This window comes from Pinus tabuliformis, chromosome X, assembly GCF_031772625.1.
Source record: "Pinus tabuliformis cultivar Carrire ecotype Pingquan chromosome X, CPIR1, whole genome shotgun sequence".
NCBI lineage: Eukaryota > Viridiplantae > Streptophyta > Pinopsida > Pinales > Pinaceae > Pinus > Pinus tabuliformis.
The window spans coordinates 1,122,250,966-1,122,272,096 of NC_142308.1; the positions used below are offsets into that span (position 1 = coordinate 1,122,250,966).

Here is a 21,131-nt window from a genome sequence, read left to right on the forward strand (position 1 = left end):
AGTTCTTTTAATAAGAGAGCCAAAAAGTTTATCATGTATTTTTTCTCTAATTTCTTGTTTTTCACTAGCTGTGCTAGTAAAAAAAACACCTCTCAAACCACAACATTATTTTTTTTATGTGTTTATTATGTATTTATTTCTCTATTGTTTTTAATTTTGTAAATGTGTTTAGCATGTATTTATGAAAAAACCACTTCTTAAACCACAATATTATTTTTTTTGATGTATTTATTATGTATTTATTTCTCTATTGTTTTTAATTTTGTAAATGTATTTATCATATATTTATTTCTCCAATACTCCTCCCTAAAAGGAAGTCGCCCATCAAGCGAGAAACCAACCTCCGAGAAACCAACCTCCGTGTGGCAGCTACATGAAGAAGTCACCAGCATTATCTTCATCCAAGCGTTACTAATGCTTTCTTTTTAATTGCTTGACCCAGAAAGAAAAAACCACTTCTCAAACCACAACATTATTGAAAGGAAGTCGCTCCTCAAGCGAGAAACCAACCTCCGTGCGCCAGCTACATGAAGAAGTCGCCAAGCATTAATTGCATGAGCCAAAAAGAAAAAACCACTCTCAAACCACAACATTTTTTAGATGTGTTTATCATGTTTTTATGTCTTTTTTCTAAAGTCACCAAGCATTACTAATGTTTGTTTATTAATTGCTTGAGCCAAAAAGAAAAAAACCACTTCTCAAACCACAACATTATATTTTTAGATGTGTTTATCATGTTTTTATGTCTTTTTTCTAAAGTCACCAAGCATTACTAATGTTTGTTTATTAATTGCTTGAGCCAAAAAGAAAAAAACCACTTCTCAAACCACAACATTATATTTTTTAGATGTGTTTATCATGTATTTTTTTTTTTAACATTATATATATATTTTTTTCTATGTTAAGACTAAACTAAGTACCCACGGGGAATTGAACCGGTGACCTATCGCAAGGAGTGCCTTAACAGAGCACCCATTCACCATCAATCCAAAGCCCCGTGGGCTTTTTTACATTATATATTGTTTATCATATATTTATTTATTTTTTAATGTGTTTATCATGTATTTATTTTTTGTTTTTAATTGCTTGAGCCAAAAAGAAAAAACAACTTCTCAAACCACAACATTATATTTTTTTGATGTATTTATTTCTCTATTTTTGTAGATGTATTTATCATGATGTGTTTATCATGTATTTATTTTTTTATTTTTAATTGCTTGAGCCAAAAAGAAAAAACCACTTCTCAAACCACAACATTATATTTTTTATGTATTTATTTCTCAAACTACAACATTATATTATATTTTTTTATGTATTTATCATTATATTTTTTTATATGTATTTATTTCTCAAACCACAACATTATATTTTTTTATGTATTTATTTCTCAAACCACAACATTTATGTATTTATTTCTCAAACCACACCATTATATTTTTTTGATGTATTTATTTCTCAAACCACAACATTATATTCTTTTGATGTATTTATCATTATATATGTATTTATTTCTCTATTTTTGTAGATGTGTTTATCATGTATTTATTTTTTTGTTTTTTAATTGCTTGAGCCAAAAAGAAAAAAACCACTTCTCAAACCACAACATTATATTTTTTTGTATTTATTTCTCTATTCTTGTAGATGTGTTTATCATGTATTTATTTCTTTTTATCATGTATTTATTTCTTTATTGTATTTTTTAAATGTATTTATTTCTCTATTTTTGTAAATGTGTTTATCATTTCTTTATTGTTTTTATTTTTGGAGATGTGTTTATCATGTATTTATTTCTGGTGTGTTTATCATGTATTTGTTTTTGATGTGTTTATCATGTATTTGTTTCTCTATTATATTCTATTCTTCAATATTTTAAAGTTATTTCTTTCACCTTTATCAATATAAAGAGATACTTTGAACTCATCCAATATTTCTATTATATTCTATTCTTCAATATTTTAAAGTTATTTCTTTCACCTTTATCAATATAAAGAGATACTTTGAACTCATCCAGTATTTAAAGCATCCATCATACATGATAGAGTTGCAAAAAATGATTAATCCTCCTGTGCCTAATAGCTTTCTCTATTATATTCTATTCTTCAATATTTTAAAGTTATTTCTTTCACCTTTATCAATATAAAGAAATACTTTGAACTCATCAAGTATTTAAAACATCCATCATACGTGATAGAGTTGAAAAAATGATTAATCCTCCCGTGCCTAATAACTTTCTCTATTATAGAATAGAGAGATCCAGTTGTCTTCCACAAATTATTAATAGTTTTTTTCTACGAAGAGGAAGAGGAAGACGAAGACAAAGAATAGAAATATAAAATTGATTATAACTCTAATAAGAGAGTTGAACGGATTGTGCATGTGTTTATCATGTATTTGTTTCTCTATGAGAGTTGAACGGATTGTGCTCTTTTATTTTTTTGATGGGTTTATCATGTATTTGTTTCTCTATTATATTTCTATTATATTTTTAGTAGATGTGTTTATTATGTATTTATTTCCGTTTTTAGGAATTGATGCAAGCACCATAATCCTTTTCTAAGTTTCCCATGTGGAGGTTGCAATTTATACCTATCCTTTTCTAAGTTTCCCATGTGGAGGTTGCAATTTATACTTTTTTGGATGTGCAATTTTAGTTGTATTTTTGATGTGTTTATCATGTATTTGTTTCTCTATGAGAGTTGAACGGATTGTGCTCTTTTATTTTTGATGGGTTGAGTTGAACGGATACGTATTTATTTCTGTTTTTAGGAATTGATGCAAGCACCATAATCCTTTTCTAAGTTTCCCATGTGGAGGTTGCAATTTATACCTATCCTTTTCTAAGTTTCCCATGTGGAGGTTGCAATTTATACCTTTTTTTTGGATGTGCAATTTTAGTTGATTAAATTATATACCAAAGCTAGAATGGGTCAAGATCTTAAACATAAAGGTCCAAGGATTAGCCCAATCCACTGAACCTTAGCAAAAGACTGGTGTTCACAGGAAGGCCATAGGTCACAGGGTCATATCCAGTCTACTTCCTTAAGTTACTAATAAGGATTATTAATAAATAAATTCTTTAAAATACTTTAATTAGTTAAATTCTGAAATCAAATATTTATACATTTTTGTCATTTGATTAGACTTTGAACGTTAAAACATATCACATGAAACTCAATGCATTCACATCAATCTAATGAAAATACTAAATATATATGTAGGCGAAGTAGATATCCATATAAAATATAATATAAAAAAATAGGCTACAAGATTTCAACATATACATCTTTTTCATTCCACCAAGCGAACTGGAATGGCTGGAACACTTTCCCACCATTCCTTCAACCTCCTCGAGCTCCGTTCTGATGAGCTTGACTGTCTAGGTGGCAAATTCTTTGTAAATATATGCACAATAATGCCCATAATTATCACTTTGAACGGCACAATTAGCAATGTTATAGCCACGCATATCAATCCCAAAATTACCTGATTCGTGTGCTGCACAACTCAACAAAACAAAAAGAAAATATCTCAAACCTTTTTTCAAAATATAGATCGACATGTATGTGTATGTGCAGGAGGAATACTTGCATGCACAGTTTATTTACCTTCATGGGCTTTGACAAGGCAATTGACAAGAGCTTTAACAATGTAATATTGGTTGTTTGCAATGCTGAATGAAGTTGGATGATAACTTGCTGAGCAGACACTATACTCTCCATGGTTGTCTGATCAGAACTAGACTTTGAAACCACAATCTCTTCATACTTATCTCGTATGGCTGGCTGCCTTCCTATCCAAATAAGAAATCCAGTAGCCATGAAAAACATGACAGATACAGTGTATCGAACCCACTCCCTAATGTATACAACAACCATATCATCATCATTATTCTGAAAACTTAATCAATCTTGTCTAGTATGCATCATGCATTTCTTTCATGCAAATATGGAATTAGAAACATTATATATATACAAAAAAAACATATAAACCATTTTTTTAATAATAAAAGGACATACTATGTAATATAAAGCAACAGTTTTCAGGTTGGCTTAGGTAGCTATAGGTTGCCTTGCCTCAATGCAAACAACACAGTTGGTATAGAGCCTTGTATACGTGCGAGGAAGGTATTTGACCTCGTGGTTTTCTCCCTCATCAAAGAGCTCAAGGGCCTTAAAACATGTTTAAGCAAGTCCTTTCTAGTATGCATCATGCATTTCTTTCATGCAAATATGGAATTAGAAACATTATATATATACAAAAAAAACATATAAACCAATTATTTAGTAGTAAAAGGACACACTATGTAATATAAAGCAACAATTTTCAGGTTGCCTTGCCTCAATGCAAATAACACAGTTGGTGTAGAGCCTTGTATGCGTGCGAGGAAGGTATTTGACCCCGTGGTTTTCTCCCTCGTCAAAGAGCTCCAGGGCCTTAAAACATGTTTAAGCAAGTCCTTTCACATTAATATTGATAAGCTCACAATATTAAGCTCACTTGTGGATACACACCTGCAAAAGACATAATGGAAGCTCCCTCCATTCAATTAAGATATCCAGGGACTTAGAGCCTCCATCCAACTAAGATATCCAAGGACTCAACAATTAAAATCTGGGGAGTCCACATAACTGATATAGTATCTAAATCTCAACACTAACAATGTATGCAACTATGGTGACATACAACTAGATGAACATTGGCTGGATCTAATTAAGATACCTAAGGACTCAACATCACTGATCTAGTACCGAAAATTAGTCGTAAAGCCAATCTAGGACATAGTTGCTTGTCATACTAATTTAGTGCATGACCCCTTTGAAACTTGTACCAGTTTGTCTGCTTTAGTAATATGTTCACTGCAACTCTGTTATATCTTACTTGTCGAGAAAAGAGGAATCAAGACTACACAGTATCCAAGGGCTTCTTCATGATTTACCATGACGGATTCCTTAGACCCAAGGCTCGCATCTTACAGGATTTGAAGGCTTACTCCACATAGAACTAACCAGAGAGTAATTTCAACAAGACTTCAGAGGTTGTCCAAGTGATGTAACAGTTATGCTGTCTCAGAGGTGCTGCTAGGGCTGCTGCTACAGTAGAGGGACCTCTATGGCTTCTTTCAAGTGTTATTGATTCTTACTATTCATTTTATTGGGATGTCAACCATGTTTGGGACTTGAGTGTATTTTCCAAAATATTTAGGTAAAAAAAATCCTTATTTCCATTCAAATGTGTTATATGGGTCGTCATAGGGCTTATTAATGGGAAATTGTGAACAATCCTATTCTTTATTGTTCCTGGAGAAATAAACTTTTGACACACCTACAGCATGATCACTGCACAACCGTTACTGCTGAAAACATCCATAAAAAGTATCCACAAATTGCAATGCATCTTTATTTTGGGAAATGTTTCACTTCAGCTTGTCAACCATAATGGGTTAGAACGTGAGATCCTACTTGGAGAGTTTGCTCCAATGAACCATGGGTTAGAACGTGAGATCCTACTTGGAGAGTTTGCTCCAGTGAACCATCCAAGATCAATACTTTGTTCCCATAGTTGCACAGTGTACCTAGCCCTTTCAACTTCTCTTTGCCCTTTATAATATAATTCTCCATCTTTTTATAATATAATTCTCAATCTTTCCCTTTTTCCCTTGTTCCTTTTAATGTCATGCCACCCCTTTGAAGGAGTGGTGGTAGATAATTGGGAGTCAGAATTCTCCATCTTTTTATAATATAATTCTCCATCTTTCCCTTTTTCTCTTGTTCCTTTTAAAGTCATGCCACCCTTGTTCCTTTTAATGTCATGCCACCCCTTTGAAAGTCATGCCACCCTTGTTCCTTTTAATGTCATGCCACCCCTTTGAAGGAGTGGTGGTAGATAATTGGGAGTCAAAAGAAATTAGTTCCTTATCTGAAATATATTGATTTCAGGGTATTTATGTTTCACCTAGAGGAGTGTCAGCTATCACAATTCCGGAGTGTCAGCTATCACAATTCCCATGAGGAGGAAAGCTCTATATTCATTATTATACTTTATCCCTGGCGAAAGGACTGGATTTCCCAATCAGAATTTGTGGGTCATGTTTTACCTCATTCTAATCAAGGGCTATCAGAGTTTAATTCTTTTGGAAAATTCATCTCTTTGGGTTTTATTTGGTTATTTTTTCCTACGAGGATGAGCTCAAGGATAGGAACAAGTAACAAGTATCTTATAAATGTCCTAGAAGATGACATATTGGTTGTATCTTATAAATGTCCTAGAAGATGACATATTGGTTTTTATTTGGTCATTTTTTCCTCGACATATTGGTTTTTATTTGGTTCATTTTTTCCTATTGGTTTTTATTTGGTTTTTTTTTCCTACGAGGATGAGCTCAAACATAGAAACAAGTATCTTATAAATGTCCTAAAAGATGGATATATCATATCTTGCAACTGAATGTTATAAATGTCCTAGAAACTGAATGTTGTCTTCTCGAAGAAGTATTTTATAAATGTCCTAGAAACTGAATGTTGTCTTCTCATACTTCATGTTAAGAAGTATCTTATAAATGTTGTCTTCTCGAAGAAGTATTTTATAAATGTCCTAGAAACGGAATGTTGTCTTCTCATACTCCATAGGAAGAAGTATCTTATAAATGTCCTAGAAACTGAATGTTGTCTTCTCGAAGAAGTATTTTATAAATGTCCTAGAAACTGAATGTTGTCTTCTCGAAGAAGTATTTTATAAATGTCCTAGAAACTGAATGTTGTCTTCTCGAAGAAGTATTTTATAAATGTCCTAGAAACTGAATGTTGTCTTCTCATACTCCATATTAAGAAGTATCTTATAAATGTTGTCTTCTCGAAGAAGTATTTTATAAATGTCCTAGAAACGGAATGTTGTCTTCTCATACTCCATAGGAAGAAGTATCTTATAAATGTTGTCTTCTCGAAGAAGTATTTTATAAATGTCCTAGAAACTGAATGTTGTCTTCTCATACTCCATAGGAAGAAGTATCTTATAAATGTTCTAAAAGATTGCATAGAAGATGATTGCATAGAAGATGACATACATAGGCAGAAGTATCTTATAAATGTTGTCTTCTCGAAGAAGTATTTTATAAATGTCCTATCTCGAAGAAGTATTTTATAAATGTCCTAGAAACTGAATGTTGTCTTCTCATACTCCATAGGAAGAAGTATCTTATAAATGTTCTAAAAGATTGCATAGAAGATGACATACATAGGAAGAAGTATCTTATAAATGTTGTCTTCTCGAAGAAGTATTTTATAAATGTCCTAGAAACTGAATGTTGTCTTCTCATACTCCATAGGAAGAAGTATCTTATAAATGTTCTAAAAGATTGCATAGAAGATGACATATCTTGTAACTGAATGTTGTGTTCTCATACTCGTTCTCATACTCCATAGGAAGAATTATGAATGTTGTGTTCTCATACTCCATAGGAACAATTATATCTCAGACTCCATATGAACAAGTATTTTATAAATGTCCTAAAAAATGACATATCTTGCAACTGAATGTTGTGTTCTCATACTCCATAGGAACAATTATATCTCATACTCCATAGGAACAAGTATTTTATAAATGTCCTAAAAAATGACATATCTACGTTGTGTTCTCATACTCCATAGAAACAATTATATCTCATACTCCATAGGAACATGTTTCATACTCGATAGGAACAAGTATCTTATAAATGTCCTAAAAGATGACATCTTGCACCTGAATGTTGTGTTTTATAAATGTCCTAAAAGATGACATCTTGCACCTGAATGTTGTGTTCTCATACTCCATAGGAACAAGTATCTTATAAATGTCATACTCCATAGGAACAAGTATCTTATAAATGTCATACTCCATGACATATTTGTTGTGTTCTCATACTCCATAGAACAAGTATCTTATAAATGTCATACTCCATAGGAACAAGTATCTTATAAATGTCATACTCCATGACATATTGGTTTTTATTTGGTTCAAATATGGGTCGTATTTTATTATTTCAAGTCCCCGAATTTTACAAAGATTGGGAAGAAATGAGGAGAGAAATGCAAGTCATATGTGCTTCTGATGGTACCGAATTGTCTAAAACAACATTCCCAGACAAATGGGAAACACAAGGTATGCAGATAAAGCTTCTATTTCCTTTTCGTTTGAAGCCTTGGCATAGATCCAAACCCCAATCTGCAAAAGGATTGCATTGGAGTCATTTAACGACCTTTGGATTAGAAACTGACATACCTTTCGGTGATCCAAACTCAAAGCGAGGATGAGCTCAAGCATAGGAACTATCTTACATATCATATCTTGCAACTGAATGTTGTGTTCTCATACTCCATAGGAACAAGTATCTTATAAATGTCATACTCCATAGGAACAAGTATCTTATAAATGTCATATAAATGTCATACTCCATGACATATTGGTTTTTATTTGGTTCATTTTTTCCTATGAGGATGAGCTCAAGCATAGGAACTATCTTACATATCATATCTTGCAACTGAATGTTGTGTTATCATATTCCATAGGAACAAGTATCTTATAAATGTCCTAGAAGATGACAGAAGATGGCATATCATATCTTGCAACTAAATGTTGTGTCCTCATACTCCATAGGAACAAGTATCTTATAAATGTCCTAGATGCCATCATATCTTGCAACTAAATGTTGTGTTCTCATACTCCATAGGAACAAGTATCTTATAAATGTCCTAGAAGATGACATATCTTACATATCTTGCAACTGAATGTTGTGTTCTCAAACTCCATAGGAACAAGTATCTTATAAATGTCCTAAAAGATGACATATCTTGCAACTGAATGTTGTGTTCTCATACTCCATAGGAACAAGTATCTTATAAATGTCCTAGAAGATGACATATCTTGCAACTGAACGTTGTGTTCTCATACTCCATAGGAACAAGTATCTTATAAATTTCTTGGAAGATGACATATCTTGCAACTGAATGTTGTGTTCTCATACTCCATAGGAACAAGTATCTTATAAATGTCCTAGAAGATGACATATCTTGAAATGTTGTGTTCTTATACTCCATAGGAACAAGTATCTTATAAATGTCCTAGAAGATGACATATCTTGCAACTGAATGTTGTGTTCTCATACTCCATAAGAACAAGTATCTTATAAATGTCCTAGAAGATAACATAGAAGATGACACAAACATTGTGTTCTTATACTCCAAGATGAGATATCTTGGAACTGAATGTTGTGTTCTCATACTAAAAAAGAACAAGTATCTTATAAATGTCCTAAAAGATGACATGAATGTTGTGTTCTCATACTCCAAGATGACATATCTTGCAACTAAACGTTGTGTTCTCATACTCCATAAGAACAAGTATCTTATAAATGTCCTAGAAGATGACACAAATGTTGTGTTAGGAACAAGTATCTTATAAATGTCCTAGAAGATGACATAGAAGATATGTCAAGATGACATATCTTGACACTGAATGTTATGTTCTAAATGTCCTAGAAGATGACATATCTTGACACTGAATGTTGTGTTCTCATAGTCCATAGGAAAAAGTATCTTATAAATGTCCTACGATAATATAGAAGATATGTCAAGATGACATATCTTGACACTGAATGTTGTGTTCTCATACTCCATAGGAACAAGTATCTTATAACTTGTCTGAGAAGATGACATAGAAGATGACATATCTTGCTAAATGTTGTGTTCTAATATTTAGTAGGAACAAGTATCTTATAGATGACATAGAAGATGACATATCTTGCAACTGAATGTTGTGTTCTCATATTCCATAGGAACAAGTATCTTATAGATGACATAGAAGATGACATATCTTGCAAACGAATGTTGTGTCCATACTCCATAGGAACAAGTATCTTATAAATGTCCTAGAAGATGACATATCTTGCAACTGAATGTTGTGTTCTCATAGTCCATAGGAAAAAGTATCTTATAAATGTCCTAAGATAATATAGAAGATATGTCAAGATGACATATCTTGACACTGAATGTTGTGTTCTCATACTCCATAGGAACAAGTATCTTATAACTTGTCCGAGAAGATGACATAGAAGATGACATATCTTGCTAAATGTTGTGTTCTAATATTTAGTAGGAACAAGTATCTTATAGATGACATAGAAGATGACATATCTTGCAACTGAATGTTGTGTTCTCATATTCCATAGGAACAAGTATCTTATAGATGACATAGAAGATGACATATCTTGCAACTGAATGTTGTGTCCATACTCCATAGGAACAAGTATCTGATAAATGTCCTAGAAGATGACATATCTTGCAACTGAATGTTGTGTTCTCATACTCCATATATCTTATAAATGTCCTAGAAGATGACAGATCTTGCAACTGAATGTTGTGTTCTCATACTCCATAGGAACAAGTATCTTATAAATGTCCTAGAAGATGACATATCTTGCAACTGAATTTTGTGTTCTCATACTCCATAGGAACAAGTATCTTATAAATGTCCTAAAAGATGACATATCTTGCAACTGAATGTTGTGTTCTCATACTCCATAGGAACAAGTATCTTATAAATGTCCTATAAGATGACATATCTTGCCACTGAACGTTGTGTTCTCATACTCCAAAACCTCCTATGTTGTGTTCCCATACTCTACTCCAAAACATCCTATGTGTATTTAAGATTCTTCCACGCGACTCTTCCACGTGAGAATCATATTTCCACATGTTGTGACTCTTCCACATGAGAATCACATTTTCCAAAAGACCCTTACTAAGGTTTATCTTAGCAAAGAGTTGTGCACATAAACTAGTTACAGATCTCTCAAAATATGATTTTAATATTTATATAAGTGCCCAAAGAAAATCCCAATATCATAAAAAACGGTAGATACCAAAAATGTAATGGCAAATTAGGAAGATAAATCCAAACTGAGATTCTAGTAACTGGGGCAGTGCTAGGATCAATTTCACAGAACAGAGCATTAACAAAGCATTTATATAGTGTGTAACATCATATAAAAGTAAGATAACAACCACAAGCCAAAGATAACCCATAAAGCATTGCACCAGAATGACCGCTAAAAAGGTACGCTAATCTATCATATGATAAGTCTGATCTTACTGCCTTTATTCTAAAAAATGGTTCTTGCATACAACGTTTAATTTAGTGTGCTCAACCCTTCAATAACAAACAAATTTCTACTGAGACATGTATTTACGTGAGGGAAAAAGGAACGACACTTAACAAAAAAAACAAAAAAAAACCTACTTAATCCCTTAATGATTTGTTAAAGATCATACTTCAGAAATTGCAAAACATATATATAAACTTAAAAAATGCCAAGAGGGTGAAAGAGATACAACTTACATGTAAGTCACGAGGAGGCTGATAATGAACACTGTGGTGGTTGTAAACGGCTTTTGCCATGCTAGTAGCTCTTGAAACCAGGGTACAATATTCATGATAAGTGGACTAACAATTCCCTGCACATAACAAGATATTAACAGTTGCCAGTGGCAAGGAAAGAAAGAGACAGATGCAATTGAAATGGGGCATTACCTTTAGAATTTTAGCATTCTCAGTAATGCCTTCTGCTCTGAAGCCTTCAACACTTACCCTTGCATTGTCTGTTTTCTTTGCTTCCTGTGTTGATTGCTGGACTGTTGTTTCAAGAGGTGTCAACTCCCCAACCTGAGATTTTCCTACACAGATGGCCTCTTTCTTATCGACTCTAAATTCTTGGTAGTCCATAACACCCAAAAATTGCAACAAGAGAGCTGATGAACACAAGTGGGCATCCTTGTGATTTCTTCCTGTGCGAATACTGTTGGCCATTTCTTCAAGTACATAGTCACCTCCTGGCAGTACCTCCTCCGACAGGGTAAAAGTTAGAAGGGTTTGAGGGCATGGTGGGAATATCTGAAATGATTCCCTTGTTGCATGAAGCCGAACTACTCCAACAACTGATCTAGCTATTGCCTCCTTTTCTTCTCTGCCTTTGAGACCAAACCTGCCAATAAATTTATGCACAGTTACCACCTCCTTGATCAATGCTAGCCAGTAATCACGACGGTCTGAGGAAGTCAATTCAGGGAACTCCAGTATTAGAGGTTCTTCCCTGCAAATGCATGACCAATTCCCAACTCCATTAGGTATCTGTAAGAAGCATTTAATTTTTTATTATCAAGAAACAGAACTTTATATTATAATAGATAAATTATAGTAGATCTCTTAAACCAGGGTTTGTCAAGGGAAAAAATGTTTAGTGAAAACTAAAATCCAAATTTCTATATGCCTACAAGATTTAGGATTTACATGGTTCTAAGAATGGGAAAAATTAATTCTACAATTTACTATAGATGAAATGTATAAGGAAAATATATTTTAGTTCTAATTAAAATTAAAAATAAAAGAATAAAAAAACAAATAAAACATTACAAATATAATAAGTTCATATTAAACTGAACAGTGCATCTAATTTTTTTATTATAATAATTCACAATGTGGAACACCATACCCCTGTTCACATTGTTTGAGATCCTTCAAAAAAAACCTTCATTTCACATTGCCAGCACAGCAAAAAGAAATTAGAGGTCATGTTTAAGCTTTTCAGAATGAATTCTGCTATCACTAGGAGAGCTCATAACTTACATGTCACTGGATTCATAAATGACGGCCTTGTCAAAAAGAAGGGCGCCCCATGGACCTGTTGAACCGGCTTTCACTTGTTGCTGTGAATCCGCTGAAAGATCAAACTTTATGGGCTCGTCATATGTAATGGCTCCAGAGGTTTCGAAATACAGTGCATAGTTAGTCAGTGTCAACCGCCCTGATCATTCACCCATGAAAGCAAACAATTCTTCAGGTCTATATACTCTATATTCTTTATTTGACTAATCTCACTGGACTACCAAAAAATAGACATGTATATACCTAAGAGGACAGTTACTGTTTAAAAGAAATATCTGTTTGAGGGATGAGAATAAATATTTCAAGGGTAGCACCTGTAAGCATTATTTCTAGTATGGTGACATGGCCCAATCTCCTCGACTGAGATGGCCATTAAATAGCCGATCAATAGTGTCATTTTCCACAATCCTCTAAGTTCTTAGAATTATTTTTTTACTATTAAATTAATTGGCTAGTATATATGATGTGTATTTAAATATGAAGAATGTATATATATGAAAAGGGTAGTATATATAATGTGTATTTAAATATGAGGAATGTGTATATATGAAAAGTATATATAATGTGCATTTAAATGAGGAATGTATATATATGAAAAGGGTAGTATATATAATGTTTATTTAAATACAAGGAATGTATATATACGAAAAGTATATATAATGTGTATTTAAATGAGGAATGTATATATATGAAAAGTAGGAAAACTTTACGTAAAAATCAGAAATCACATCTTAAGAGTTTTGTCGGTAAAAATTCCAAATCACATCACTCTGAAATCACATCTGAAATCACATCATCAGAGTTTTGTTGGTAAAACTTACAAATTCACCAGAGTTTTGTCTGTAAAACTTACAAATCACATTATCAGAGTTTTGTTTTGTCCGTAAAAATTACAAATCACATTATTAGAGTTTTGTTTTTGTTTTGTTGGTAAAAATTACAAATCACATTATCAGAGTTTTGTTTTTGTTTTGTCGGTAAAAATTACAAATCACATTATCAGAGTTTTGTTTTTGTTTTGTCGGTAAAAAATACAAATCACATCATCAGAGTTTTGTCGGTAAAACCTACAAATTCATCAGAGTTTTGTCCGTAAAACTTACAAATCACATCATCAGAGTTTTGTTTTGTCGGTAAAAATTACAAATCAGATTATCAGAGTTTTGTTTTTGTTTTGTCGGTAAAAATTACAAATCACATTATCAGAGTTTTGTTTTGTCGAAGAGTTATTTTGGGTGGGTCAGAGTTTTGTTTTGTCTAACTGAACCATCTAGTTTTTATTTTGGGTGGGTCAAAGTTTTGTTTTGTCGAAGCGTTTCGAACCATCCAATTTTTATTTTGGGTGGGTAGGAGAAATGATTGTTATTCTTTCTACTTAGGTTTTAGTTTTATTTTGGGTTTTTGAGTGGGTTAGAGAAATGATTGTTATACTTGGGTTTAATTGTAAAGGTGGGTGGGAGAAATGATTGTTATCCTTTCTACTTAAGTTTCAGTTTTATTTTGGGTGGGTGGAAGAAATGATTGTTATACTTAGTTTCAGTTTTATTTTGGGTGGGTGGAAGAAATGATTGTTATACTTAGGTTTAATTGTAGCAAATGATACGATGAGCTTTATTAGAATGATTTGTTGCTTTATTGTTTATTTTGGGTGGGTACGAGAAATGATTGTTATTCTTTTTACTTAGGTTTTAGTTTTATTTTGGGTTTTTGAGTGGGTTAGAAAAATGATTGTTATACTTGGGTTTAATTGTAGCAAAGGTGGGTGGGAGAAATGATTGTTATCCTTTCTACTTAAGTTTCAGTTTTATTTTGGGTGGGTGGAAGAAATGGTAGCAAACGATACAATGAGCTTTATTAGAATGATTTGTTGCTTTATTGTTATTGTTGAGTCTGAATAATCCTTCTGTTGAAGCACGTATATTTCTCACATAGAATATAAATATATCTATGATTAAAAAATTGGAGTACATATATATAGGCTTTTAACAAGCTTCACAAACTAGTATATTGAAACAATATGCTAAACGTGTGAATGTAAGATCTTGTTGCTTTAAACTAGTTAGACATATATAAATACATACCTGGCCAGCTTGTACCACCAATGTGACGCACTACTCTCTGTCTCGCTCCACTGCCATCAACGTGCAATATTATCTCTCCCTTTGCAAGGTTTAAGGTGGGCATCGTCTGTTTCTTCAAATCGTTTACAGATCTGGCCGATACACATAATGCCATGCTAAAGCACCAAATTTTACATTGAAGCTTCCTCTAGAATGTCTCAGTCATAACCAGTGTTCTAACAACCTCAACTTAGTATAGTGGAGGTTTTCACAGCTCGGCATGTTGTCATAGCATTTTGGTTTAAACTGCGTAGAATATTTTAGTCCGACAGCATTTGGATTGAACAAGGGAGTTTCCCTATTGAAAAAGCGAATTAACATAGTGAAAAGTTGAAGAAAAAAGGATCCATGTCAAAGCCAAGCCCAATTAGTTGAGAACTTTGCAAAAATATTTTAGTATTATAACTTTTCAATGACTTAATACGTCCAATTGGTATAAACTTTATCTTCTAATTTTATTAGATATTTTTCTTTCAGAAAATTTATTTGCCACACTTTTATTGAAAAAGGGTTCAATACACAGGTCTGACAAGTCCAAATTTTGGTACGAAGTGTTTCAATTGAAAAAGAGCTCAAAACACTGTAAGGGTAGATTTTTTGGAAGTTTCATTTTAAGTTCATTCTTCTTAAAATTTCATGACCTTTCCCAGTATTACAACTTTTCAATGACTTAACAAGTCCAATTGGTATAAACTTCATCTTCTAAGCAAAATTTATTTGCCACTCTTTTATTGGAAAAGGGTTCAATACACAGGTCTGACAAGTCCAAATTTTGGTACGAAGTGTTTCAATTGAAAAAGAGCTCAAAACACTGTAAGGGTACATATTTTGGAAGTTTCATTTTAAGTTCATTCTTCTTAAAATTTCATGACTTTTCCCAGTATTACAACTTTTCAATGACTTAACAAGTCCAATTGGTATAAACTCATCTTCTATTTTTATTAGATATTTTTCTTTCAGCAAATTTATTTGCCACACTTTTATTGAAAAAGGGTTCAATACACAACTTTTCAATGGCTTAACAAGTCCAATTGGTATAAACTTCATCTTCTAATTTTATTAGATATTTTTCTTTCAACAAATTTATTTGCCACACTTTTATTGAAAAAGGGTTCAATACACAGGTCTGACACGTCCAAATTTTGATACGAAGTGTTTCAATTGAAAAAGAGAAGAGCTCAAAACACTGTAAGGGTTTTTTTGGAAGTTTCATTTTTAAGTTCATTCTTCTTAAAATTTCAGGTAGTTTTTTTGGAAGTTTCATTTTAAGTTCATTCTTCTTAAAATTTCATGACCTTTCCCAGATCTACTATTAGAAACCTAACATTGTTAATTGGAGTTAGAGATGGAAGGGTTCACCTAAATTTACAAGTGCACTCAATTTGGACCCACAAGTGAAGCTAAGACGCAATTTACGTTTTTCTTAATTTTGACTTAGGAAAATTCTAATTTTCCTATAGTCAAAAAAAGATTCAATTTCAACCATACATTGAGTTCTAATCTTAGCCGTTCATGGAAGATGGAAGGCCAAGTCGACTTTACAAAAGTGCACTCAATTTGGCACCCACAAGTGGAATTTGGCACCCACAAGTGAAGCTAAGACGCAATTTACGTTTTTGTTAATTTTGACTTAGGAAAATTGTAATTTTCCTATAGTCAAAAAAAGATTCAATTTCAACCATACATTGAGTTCTAATCTTAGCCATTCATGGAAGATGGAAGGCCAAGTCGACTTTACAAAGAGAGAAAGGGCATAGACTTAGTTAATGATTATGCACTAGAGACTTGTGTGTTCAGTTCAGAAGAAGGGTTTCTAGATCAGTGCAATAGTGCAAAAAGGGAGGCCAAATAGCCTAGAAATTCTTCAACCAATGTACTTTGTTTCCAGGGCCATGTTAGCCTTGTGCAGAAGGGTTGAGTTAGCTTGTAATAGTTGTGTAATAGCTACACATACTGTTAAACACACACACACATGCATGGAATGGACTAGAGTTAAGATAGAACGTGAGATGCTTTTACTATTTAAATGATATACATTTATAATACATTCATATGACCCTTGGTTTCGTATTCCAAGGTCTCTTGGACTCCCTTGGACTATTCACATTCTACACCCAAAAAGATAGAACATGAGATGTTTTAGTATTCAAATGATATACATTTATAATATATTCATATTACCCTTTGTTTGTATTCCAAGATCTCTTGGAATCCATTTAGACTATTCACATTCCACACCCAAAACCCTTAGAGGATTAGGTGTCCAACATCCCCCCCTTAATCCGAAGGGGTATATAAGGGTCTTAACTGGTGATGGTTTAAGGATGACCACCAATACTAGAACACTTAGTGCAGTTCTTGGAACTCTTCCAAATCTGGAAAAAAGTCGAAGTCTTCTGCTAGAAGAAGTGCTCCTTAATGCTTTGAAGACGAAGACCATCAACCTAGAGAAGAGAGGTCTTCAACCTAAGGAAAAAATAGAGAACCTCAACCTAAAAAGGAAAGTCTCAACCTGTGGTGGTTTAAAGAAAGCCACCAACCATAGTCATATGATCAAGGGCTTATATGTCTTTGGCTACAACTCTAAATATGGATATATCTGTCTCTAGCTACAACACTGAATTTGGGTAAAGTTGTCTCTAGTTGTAGGCTTAGGCAACAAGTTCAGGGTGTGGCTCAGGCTCGCTTGATGTGGCTTTGAAGCTTGTATATGACCATCAATTACCCTTTGTCAGATGCAAGGTGAGAAAATAAAGAAAACTCAACTGCATGAATTTGTAACACTCTAGAAGAAATCCTGACATACGACTTAAATACCTTCTTGGTTGTTGAAGCCCGTTGCCAAGAAACGACCCATCCAAGGTGAATCTTTCTTGTTACAAGATGTTTGTTTTTGAATCATCTATTTGAGTGATGAGTATGCTGACCACAATGCTCACACAGATGAAGAAACAATGATCTTTCACATGGCCAACTCGGTCACAATGTTGGCATTTAACAATTTGTGGTTGCGAATGAGGAGTAGGAACATGTGATGATGAGTTGTTTTGAAGAAATCCAACACTATGAAATTGAATAGGCTTAAGAGTAGTCAAGAATATGAAAGGACACCTCCTTGTCATATCCAAGACCTATTCTATACTTATTGTTGCCATGCACTCTTGCAATATTTGTATTCTGTCTCTCTTCTTGAACTCTTAGGGAATGTTGGGCACCTAATATGCCAAAGGTTTTGGGTGTGGAATGTGAATAATGAAGGGAGTCCAAGAGACATTGGAAGATGAATCCAACGGTCACATATTATATTTATATGTAATATCTTTCTAAGTAATAGAGCAATTCACGCTTATTTTTCATCTCTAGTTGCACACTCCAACAATGGTATTAGAGCACTATGAAATCCAACACTATGAAACTAAATAGTCTTAAAGTAGTCTTGAGTATGAAATGACACCTCCTTGTCATATCCAAGACCTGTTTTATGCTTGTTGCTGACAAGCTCTTCGCAAGGTTGATGATGAACTTGGGAAGTGTAGACTGAATTTCTGCTTCTGCATGCAAATCAATGCTTGTTATTGTCTCAAACTCAAAGAAATGATCGTTTTGAAAAATAACAAGTTCAGAATGATGACTATGTTGTTGTAGTTGAGATTCAAGTTGCAAAAATTCAATTTTTGCTTGTGCATTTTGTAGACATGTTTGAATGTCAACACGAGTGATTTCATTGATTGTTCAGAATAATGACTATGTTGTTGTAGCTCCTCTTGTTGTAGCTAAGATTTAATCATTGTTCAAAATAATGACTATGTTGTTGTAGCTCCTCTTGTTGTAGCTAAGATTCAAGCAACAAAAAATCAATTTTTCCTTGTCAATTTTGACAGACATGTTTTAATGTCAACCAGAGTTTTTGTTGATTTCAATTTTTCCTTGTCAATTTTGACAGACATGTTTGAATGTCAACCAGAGTGGTTTTGTTGATTTTAAATATACTTTCAACAGAAGATGAGATTATAGTGTTTAATAACTCTAATAATCCATGAATTTTCACCATTATTCAAACAACTCAATTCAACAAATGACCAAAAATGTACTTGTAAAGGTAGATAGCTAACAATGCTATATTACTGTGGTTGAATACATAGATTGGCAACCTTCTCACTTTACTTTAGCTCTAACACACTTTGTTAAAGAACTTTTTAGGATTCAGAAAAGATATAGGAAGGTTGAATTTCAGACTGCCATGCAACTAATACCAACAACATAAAGTCCACTCTCAAGTTGGACCACAAAACGATAAAAAACAGAATTTGTATCTTGTCCTTCGAGATCACAACAAAATATTAAAGGTTATGCAACTTTTGTAGTCACTGGACGAAGAAGTCAACTTCAAACCAAGGTCTTGAAATATTCATAAATCTTCAATGCAAGGAATTCTTTGGCAAAAACTTTATTTTGCTAGATGACAATTTTTTCTCAAAAAATTGGAAAGAACCAGAATCATATATTAAAGTCGGAAATCATCATCTTCACAAATTCCAAGATCTCCTTGTTGTTGGTCTTTTTGTTGATTATACTATAGTGGAAATCAACTATGCATCTCCCTTCTATAGTTGCTATCAAAATACTTGTAAAATTTCAATAGAAAAAACCTCAATACCTCAATTCAGTTGTGAAAACAAAACAAGGTTGCAAAAGTGATGGCTCTCAAGGTTGCACTCGAATTTATTGCTTACAAACTATTTTTTTTTTCCAATGTTCCTTTACGCACTAACAACACCATTTTTCTCTCAATGTCTTTTTTTTTCTCTTGCGACAACTTCAATAATCATAAGTTCAATTGATCCGACGATCCAAAAACTAAGCTAGCTGTAAAACACTTATTCCATTCATTTAATGGGATTTTGAAATAAGGCCTTGAAAGGCCCACTATGAGGTTGAGGCAGACCTATAGAAAATCCTCACATCAGGAGGGAGTTAGAAAGGTGTTAAGAAACTCCTCCTATTCCACTTAACCAACAGATCAAGTCAAAGTCGTTAGGATAATATGTGGGAACCAAAACTGGGGGTGCAACTACAAAGCTTAACTAGGGGTACCGTACAGATTTAGTGGGTCATGAGCTACTGTCTTTCCAACATATTTGGATCGTTCCTCAACTCGACAACTACATTCTCACAATATATAGTGGTTGAATTCGCTAAGAGCTCGAACCAACACACATATGAATTGAACACCCCTTCAAATTTAATGAAATTTTTGAGATTGTCAGATTTGGAATTATGGACAAATATGTGTCCGCCTACCATGAATTCAGGTTTCAACTATACATTATTATAATGAATGAGGAACTAGGTGGCGTTTAGGCAGAGGATGAGGTTGCAAGATCATCGTGGTTTACTACAAATCTTACAGCGGGACCGGATGAGACACTACCAATTTACATTGGTATAAACTACGTGAGAAGCAATGCAAGGACATGAGAACGGGTTCAAATGTCTCCCTTTCAGAGAAAGTCGTTGGTGGCATGAAAAAACCTCCACAACAAACCTTTTTGAGCGAAGTATGAATGCTCTAAACCTATACAACACCATCCACAATTACCAGGTCAACACTTTCTTCCTGAAATGTCAGTAGCAGTGTAGACATTTATCAGAGACCCCCCTATCAAAAATAGCTTAGTGGCAACAAAAAGGGAGTGTTGCACTTCTGAAAGGGTAGAGAGTGTTTCTTTCACCTCGCAAAATAAGGAAACGAGAATACACACTGCGAGTAGAGCTTGCGACAGAAAATAATTGTTGAGAGAACAACTCTACTCAAGAGCAATTCTCTCACCACCAATAAGGAATCACTATACTCCATGGTTTTCCTGATATCTTAATCAGGCAACCATTCCTTTTCGAGAGGGAATTTTGAAACCTTATTGAGTGTGGAAGATTTGTTTCTACTTAACATAGTTGGTGCAGAGGAACATTGTGTCAAGGCATAATTATCTGTGCGAGAGGTTACACAGTTCTAATATCTCAAAGATAATCGCTATAGATAGGGTTGATGAATGACAAACATGAGGGCATAGAGGTTTGACAACATAATAGATATAAAGGCCATAAAAACAAGTGGCTCGTTCACATAGCAGGGTAGTAGATTGCCTACTTTGATACCATGTTAAACACATACATGGAATGGAAAATAGAGAAGATAGAACGCGAGATGCTTTTACTATTCAAATCAAATACATTTATAATACCTTCATATGACCCTTGGTTTCGTATTCCAAAGTCTCTTGGACCCCCTTAGACTGTTCAAATTCAACACCTGAAACCCTT

At 33.4% G+C, this 21,131-nt stretch overlaps 1 protein-coding gene across 8 annotated transcripts in view; it reads right to left on the reverse strand.

The window, feature by feature from the left end:
- Positions 1 to 3,222: 3,222 nt before the first annotated feature.
- The window catches only part of LOC149143774 (uncharacterized), a 33,969-nt gene continuing 16,060 nt past the window's right edge, over positions 3,223 to 21,131 (reverse strand). For 6 of the 8 annotated variants that reach the window (XM_089449340.1, XM_089449339.1, XM_089449342.1 and 3 more), the window contains 6 exons: positions 14,772 to 14,902; positions 12,652 to 12,829; positions 11,560 to 12,118; positions 11,368 to 11,483; positions 3,606 to 3,855; positions 3,223 to 3,495 (listed from right to left, as the gene is read on the reverse strand). In XM_089449340.1, coding sequence (XP_089305466.1) covers positions 3,289 to 3,495; positions 3,606 to 3,855; positions 11,368 to 11,483; positions 11,560 to 12,118; positions 12,652 to 12,829; positions 14,772 to 14,902 — 1,441 coding nt within the window. In that variant the 3' untranslated portion in view covers positions 3,223 to 3,288. The remainder of the gene's footprint in view (positions 3,496 to 3,605; positions 3,856 to 11,367; positions 11,484 to 11,559; positions 12,119 to 12,651; positions 12,830 to 14,771; positions 14,903 to 21,131) is intronic. The other 2 variants (XM_089449343.1, XM_089449344.1) reach the window with 2 other exon arrangements.